This window comes from Pygoscelis adeliae, unplaced genomic scaffold, assembly GCF_000699105.1.
Source record: "Pygoscelis adeliae isolate BGI_AS28 unplaced genomic scaffold, ASM69910v1 Scaffold222, whole genome shotgun sequence".
Taxonomy (NCBI): domain Eukaryota; kingdom Metazoa; phylum Chordata; class Aves; order Sphenisciformes; family Spheniscidae; genus Pygoscelis; species Pygoscelis adeliae.
Genome location: NW_008824309.1, coordinates 4,978,235 through 4,986,218, shown reverse-complemented (window position 1 = coordinate 4,986,218; position 7,984 = coordinate 4,978,235). Strand labels below are relative to the sequence as shown.

At 39.5% G+C, this 7,984-nt stretch overlaps 1 protein-coding gene across 1 annotated transcript in view; it reads right to left on the bottom strand.

Moving 5' to 3' along the window:
• Window positions 1–7,984, bottom strand: part of ACVR2A (activin A receptor, type IIA) — a 67,739-nt gene continuing 59,755 nt past the window's right edge. Inside the window, exons 7-11 of the mRNA XM_009318948.1 lie at window positions 7,415–7,560; window positions 6,257–6,371; window positions 4,865–5,003; window positions 2,213–2,343; window positions 1–1,211 (exon numbers count right to left, since the gene is read on the bottom strand). Coding sequence (XP_009317223.1) covers window positions 1,017–1,211; window positions 2,213–2,343; window positions 4,865–5,003; window positions 6,257–6,371; window positions 7,415–7,560 — 726 coding nt within the window. The 3' untranslated portion in view covers window positions 1–1,016. The remainder of the gene's footprint in view (window positions 1,212–2,212; window positions 2,344–4,864; window positions 5,004–6,256; window positions 6,372–7,414; window positions 7,561–7,984) is intronic.

Here is a 7,984-nt window from a genome sequence, read left to right as displayed (position 1 = left end):
AAAAAAAGAACAAGGATTCAGAGCTTTCCAGTGTCATAGCTCACAGAAAATTAAAAAAAGAAAAAGTCATGCTTAAGTTTTCAAATATTCCTCAGACACAGCAAACCTAAATAGTGTTCAGTTAAATAAATGTACGAGATATTCCGGGAAATGGAGGTAAGAGAAAAGCTTTAAACTAAAAGAGGAAGGAAAATTTTGTTTCAATAAACAGCACTGGTTTGTTTGGTTTTGTTTTTTTTTATACACAACAAGCTAGTACAAGAAAAGGCTAAAAACACTGCTTTAGGAATGGCCATTTACTGTTGGCATGAAGCATAGCTTACCCTTTTTAAATAACACAGTGAATTTGAAATACATCATTTACAAAACATGGATCAATTTATTATTCAAATTTGTTAGTGTTGTCAATCTCATAATTTAGCAGAGGTGGAACTGAGGTATACCTTGTTGAGGGAGGTTAAGTAATACTTGGAAGCCTCGTTGCTATATCCCACTTGATTACTTTTGTTTATGTACACTGAACAGCAGCACACTAAACATTCACAAGCTGTGTCATATTGGCATTACAATAGTCATTTTTATAAACAACAGCAAATGCAATAAAAACAAGTTACCCTTTTTTTTAAATCTGAAATGAAATGTTTGATTTAAAAAAAATAACAGTAGTTCATTTTAAGGAATTAGTCTCTTCTGACAGGTATTAAGAAATCTGATGTCAGTTTTTAAAACGCGTGATTAGCCGGTACGGGTCCGTATTCTTCATTTAAGTTCCTCAACAGCATGTTACCGCTTCTCAGTCACGTGTCCTTCGGGTGTAAGCAGGGAATGCAAAAAGTCTCATGGATCCATGTCTGGGAGGAGGAAGGGGAAAATAAAGGAGAAACCCCTCTTGGTGATGTTCCAGAGAGACTTACCAGTCTTTTCACACAGAAAACAGTAATGACGTAAGCAGTCCCGTTAGCTTTAGCAGCTCCAGTGAAGAGTCCCGGCGGTCAGTGACACGACCAGTGCAACTATCATAGACTGGATTCTTTGGGAGGAAAGTCAACATTTGTCACCATTGTGACCACAGTCACAATGTCCTCTGTTGTTATAATGTTAGTTAATTTTTGCATCTGAATAATCCGTTCTTCTACGCAACCCGCTGACAACCTGGCTTCCGCATCGTGATCCCAGCACTCCTCTATCGTTTCACAAAGCATCGCCATTCCCTGCGAGCAAACAAAGCGAAGTAAAAAAAAAAAAAGACAATATAGAGAGTTAGCAGCAAGTTTTGCGAAGGTGGGGCCGCCTAGCAATCCTAACAGAAAATTGCATTTCAAGGTACACCTGCCAAATCTTAACCCTTCTGTCAAAGGGGAAGCTATGCCCTATTTGTTTCGAAGCCCAGCACGTCATATGGGGCCTCGCGCCTTATTTTGCGCTGTTTAAACAATATACACAACCGCGAGCAAATCCTTTTCACCGTACGATGTTGTAGGCTGCTGGTAACGTCATCACGGTGTTTTAAAAGATCTCACACTGAAAGAGGTTGAGTTCCTCAGTGGTCAAACGAAACCTCAGTGAAAAGAATTAAACAGCACAAAAGGGGATTTATATCTGACAGCAGTTAACTTTTCTCCAAAGTAACACTGAGCTGATACAGCAATACGCTAATTACAAGGAGCAGATGGTAACACGCTCTTTCTTCCTGCAGACAGACAGCGTCATCTATTGTTTCTAACAACCCATTTTTTGAAAAATAAAAAAAACAAACCCAAAACAAAAAAACCCCCACCCAAACCCAGGGCTTGGAATAAGCAGTGGCGTTACGGCCAGTCTCTAGCCGTAAACCGGATCAGGAAAGCATGCAACTCCTCCCGAACTGATCCCTGCCCTTTGTTCTTGGCTTCTGTTTACCCTGTGTTATTACGTTCAGTTTGTAGCATTCCTGTCTTATTTCTTAAGTATGTTTTTAACATATGCATTCAAAAGTAACTCCCAAGAATCTCTTTCACCGAAAAAGTGAAAGAATCAACTCGTTTTCAAATCACTCAAGACGAGAGAGAATATTTTACGAACATACTAGTTTACAGCCCATTTAATTCTTTCTAGAATTATTAAACTTAAATTCTTCCTAAAAGACAGTATTATGAACACAACTCAGGATTAACAAAATCTGAAATTCAAATCGTGACAGAGCTCTGAAGAACCCGGTCGCCTAACTACTTACAGAATGTTTTTGCCAACACTCTCTTAAAACGGGTCTCTTCTTTTTATGAACTACAACTTCCTGCATGTCTTCAAGGGAGGGATGCTGGCCAATTTCTTCTTCAAATGGCAACATGTACTCATCTACCGGGCCTATAGATAACAAAAAAAAAGGGAAGTTAAACGACCAATTTTGCTTTAAAAAGGGTGGGGTGGGGGGGGGAGACTGGTATCTTAGAAATGTAGTCCATAATCAGAATCTTACGGAGCAGTTTACTTTCTGTTGCCATTAAAAGCTCATCCTACGACAGGTTAGCAGCAAGAGGTGACTAAGGCTTTAATTAAGCGGCAGTGGCATTTTCAGGAGCCACAAGGCTTTGCTCTTCTGCGCGCAGCAGCCAAGCCCAGCTCCTGGCTCAGCTCCCTTGCAGCTGAAGGCTTCGAAACGCAAGGGTGGAGGGAGGCGCTCGGATCCACAGCTTCTCCCCTGCCTCCCCCAACAATCGTAGCTTCGGTTAGAGAAATCGTCATCCTTCTTTCAAGTTTGCTGGCTCTCTTGATATCCGATTACCAAGCAGGCGCCTGATAGCCACTTGTGAATGTTTTCAATACCCCACACGTTGCAAAAATACAAGCTTGCGATAGCAACTGCTGCATCCCTCTGTGAATGTAACGCGTTTCCTCCTCCAACCCATACAGCCCAGGACAAAAGTAGTCACGTTGAAGGCGACGCGTAATATTTGTCCTTAGCAGAATCAGAGGGACAAGCTTGGTATGCTGAATTATAGATTACATAGCTATAGATTGTATAATTATATGTTATCGTAATACGTATTTTGTGCTCTCGGATCAGAAGCCTGAAAAAAGGAGGAAGGGGACCACGGAAGAAGTGAACGGTATGGTACAGATGAGGCTGATGAGACTCAGTGAGACCGACCAGGTACCTTCTGGAGAAAAACACCAAACAAAACCAACCATGCATTTGCAGAAAGAGAAACGGCAGCCATGACCGTAGAGCTACACAAAGCTGTGATTCAGGAAGGCTGCTTTCCTTCACTGATGCCTCCTTTACCTTCTGGAATAATAACCACACTGGCCAGAGAGACCCGCGACACACTTCTAGTAAGATTTAGGAACGTATGCTTTACAGTACACCAAGGCATGAAAAAATCAATACAGAATGGGGGACTGCCTCGGAGACTTGTGCAAGACTGTGTCGATCCCGTTAGTAAACAGCTTAACATTTCTAAAAGGGTAAAATCTCCCCAGGGGCTTCTACTCCGCGAGGAACGTTTGAAGCGGAAAAGCACTGCTCGGAGCAGAAGAGCACTGTGCGGCCGCGCGCTGATCTGCCGAGATCTCCAATTCACCTCGGCTTTTTATACGGGAATCTGGCAGCTGCACCGGGCTCTCACAGGAGAGCTTTATGACTAACAGCATCACAAGCCCAAGTGAAGCCGTCATGTTGACTTAGGTGAATTTAGCTGCTTTAAGGACTAGACTGAAAATGCAGCTTTCTCCCAGACATTTTTGAGCCTTGTCTTTTGTCTTGTTCTTGATTAATCCTGACTTATTCTGGACACCCAAAAAAGATCTCTGTTTACAACATTTAAGAATAGTATTCGTACTTGAAACAGGGTATCTGATATCTTTGCTTGATAGCTCAAAAATTGGATCCAGTGGTTTGCTCTGAGGAAAACAACTGTGATGGACCCATAGCTAAGGAAGTATCAGCTGCAGATTTCTCAGACAACACTATTTTCAAACTCTAAGCTATCAACAATTAATTAGAAATTCCTCAGAAGTTCTGACATCTGCATGAGCTGAACTAATGTTACGTTAGTGACAACAAAGAGAAAGAGAGGTAAGGGAAGCACTGAACTTACATGGCACAGTCTCACTCTGGCACCTGTGGCTAAACCAGAAACAAGAGACTTTTTCTATGCCTCGTTGCGAACAACTGACTTCCTGATGCACCGAAGAGCAGCTCACCATGATTCAGGAAGGGCCAAGGTGGTATCCTGCATATGCTTATAAGCAGCTAGAAAGTTATTGACTGCATCAAGGCTCTTCGTAATAAAATATATGTTGACGTATGAAAATTCTTCGTGTCTTTTAGCCTTATATTCCCTTACTATATTGGGAACAGATCTCTGACATTAATAAGCATCTACGCACACCTTCCACAGGCAGCGCTAAGAGGCAGGTCATCGTCCAGATGCTAAGGTGTACAGCAGGAGACATCGATTTCTCAGCGGGTGCTGGTGGGATATCTTTGTTACCAAGGTTAATCTAATCTGAGCTTTTGTTTATGAGAAGCAGCAATGCCTTTAAGGTAAATTGATTGGCACTGAAACCGTCAGGCCGAGCTCAGAAGAAATCAAACATATTAGGTTAGGAGTTCCACAGTAATTCTCCTCTTCCTTGCCATGACCAGGAGAAGAAGTGCAACAGGTATCCATGTATCAGAAAACTTTTACCTGGGATGCCAAATACTGACGAGACTGAATTATGAAGTGACTACACGATGTTGGTGCTTCATTCGTTTCCCCACAAGACTACCACCCTTATTAAGTTTTACTACATACATATAATCTACCTTCTAATTTCCTGCTTTAAATACCCCTCTCACAAATTACATTAAGTATTTCCATAGATCAAATACGTTGCTTACCGTCTGAGGCAGTACAGCGTGATGCCAATTCCCAGAGGACTAATCCCATGGCATACATATCTATTCTCAAAAACGCATCCCTTTGGAAGTTTATAGCACCTTCTAGTACCTCAGGAGCCATATACCTTCGTGTACCAACCTTGAAAGACAGGAAAGCATAAAAATGTGCACACTAAGAATCAACATGACCACAAAGACCACTCTAGCTGGTGCCGATCATAGTAATATTGTAGACCAGTACTATTTTTTGTCAAAGATTAAATGGTTATCCTTGCTTAGGACGAAGTCTTGGAAGTTTCTTGTATTCTTATATCCAGGAGTAGGTAGGAGGAATTAGAAACAATCGTATAGACTGGGCCCTATAAAGGATATTTACGAAGCAGGAAAACCTGAATATATTTTAAAATAACACATTTGCATAGCAATTCAAGATATCTGTCACTGCCATCCCTTATTTTCTTCTAGATTACAGGAAGGCCACTATTCTTATTTTTCCATGTCAAAAGAATTATTATGACTTCACGTAAGGATGTGAAACTTACTTATGTTTCTTCCTGTAACAGAAGCAGTAACAAAAATACCAAAGGAAAACTAGCTACCCAAAGTACAAGTTATACTGAGAAAGTTATATGAAATCACTTATACAAAACTGGCCATTAAATGAAAACTTTGGGGATAGCCCTTCTTTTTGACCACAGTCAATTATGAAATTATGTCATCTGAATAAATCAGAACTTAATACGATGTCTGAACAAGACCTACTCCACTATTTAAACTGTCACAGTAGTAGCTATGTCTCTCTTAAGCAGTGTTACTGAGGTTTTATCATCTTATTGCAAGGATTTTAGTTTTGTTGCTCGACCATAAACTGTGAAGCTCTGCCTAACATTAAATAGATTTAGTTTTCCAGAAACTGTAGTGCTTAAGCTCAAGCTTGTTATTTTAAAAGTACATGGTACTAAAACAGTTCCCTGATGTATGACAAGCACTTGATTAGTACTGTTGTCATTTCAGGAAAGTGACTGTTGCTAGGTCGTAAAGTTAGAAATACCATAGCTGCCAGTATCATCCCTCAATTTCTGAACAGTATCTCAGAACAATTAATAAAATATAGCAAGACCATTCCTTCTTGCCCAAATCCTCTAGTAAGAATGAAAATAAGTGGGGAAGAGAGGCCACGTAATGAGATGGGGGGAAGGCTGTGATCTGTAATTATCTAAAGATTTAATTTTTAGCCTGTGAGAAGAAAGCACAAATTGCCATCTTCAATAAAGGTCACCGCAAATAAGGTTGATGATATAGTATCCTGTACATGAGGAATGCCTAAACTGTCAATTTCCATTCACATGCAGTTAACACTTGTATAATTTATGTAAATAAATTGGTATTTACCTGTCCATGTGTATCCCCTGCAGACTTTCCAGCCTCAAACTTTAAAGCTAGACCGAAATCAGCAATACAAGCTGTAAGATTATTTTTCAGCAGCACATTCTTGCTTTTGATGTCCCTTTCAAGGTAAGGAAAAAAAAAGTTAGAAATCGAGAAGATGAAATACCATATAAAGTTCTAAGGAAAAAGTAACATAATAATACAAAGAGCATTATAATATGAAAGGCAAGAAAATTATAAAGAAGCAGTCCATTTAAACAACAAAAGAATAATAATAAAACCTAGGAGTACACTTGCACACCTATATTCTTGTGGGAATATATGAGACTGCAATTGGAACTATCATTTTATGCTTAGTTTTAAAATACATACAGATTTATAAGCATGTATGATACAGAAATAGAACAAAAATGTAGTCACTGCATACTTTAATTACAACCACATTTTGTTTGTTTAAATAACAGGAAGCAAAACACTTTGAAAAATGAACCTTGACTGTTTCTAACGAGGAGATACATAATTCCCTGCAGAAACAAAAGATAATGGGCTCGATCCAGGGATTCCCATCTGTCCTGTGCGCACCTCTCCCCCCCTCCCCTATTTTACCCTCCGTCAAGCAGGTTTGCTTATGGAATTCCAAACTGCAGAATCTGTACTTCTCTTACTCTATATGCCTATCTTTTATTTTGGTTACCACTATCATTTCAGCTCCCTACTTCTATCAATAGCTTTTCTATACCTACCTCATTTAAAAAAAACCCCAGCAATTACACTCAACAATAGGCACAACGCCACCTATAGTAAACGTTTCTGTCTGAAGGCATTCAGTATTACTTAAAGTTACATACATAAGTGTTTAAGCCATTTCAAATAGTTATAATGCCAATTATTTCATATACTGCAGAGGGTACTTAAATAATTAACTGTCTAACAATAGAATTTATGATGACATTAACCACAATCGCCAAACCAAGTTCTAGAAACCATCAGCTAGATTTTTGCTTCGGCTAAGCAGATTTTTCTTATGAGGCTCTTGATAATTCTGGAAGGAAGATATCACAGAGTAATTATTTGAATACTTCCTACCTATCCACACTTCATATCCTTTAACTCAAAGTTAAATATTAACAATCACCTGAAAGTATTTTACATATACTGTACCTATGTGAGATGGCAGGTTTATGTCCATCTTTTAGCCCTGGTATATCCTCGTGAAGATAAGCCAAGCCTCTAGCCATAGTTTGGGCGATATGACACAGCTCATTCCAAGAGACCACATTAGCCTTGAGAAAGTCTGTTAATGAACCCTGCAGAGCAAAAAAGAAAAACAATTACAAGATCAATTTCATTCTCAGCTGCTCTTAAAGAAAACTTCTAGACGGCCTCCATCATTAAAGAACACGATATGCCTGCCCGCCTTTCTCTGTTCTCTTATAGACCATATAATTATACACATACATACGCAATGAACTGCTTAGTTTAAACAACCTTTAAAAATTAACCTTTGCATCATCTCTAGTCCATGAATAGAACCAAGATGCATCTACACACCACCTCAACAGGCAAGCAGAGCAATGAACTCAAGTTCAGTGGCACACCTGCCAATGAACTGCGCTTAACTGTCAGCGTCAGAAACGGGAGGTAGACTTAAGATACTGAAGTTCTTTATAAAAAGACAACCCTGATTTTAGAAGGGTGATTTATAATCTTCCAGGCACAGGAAATTACAGG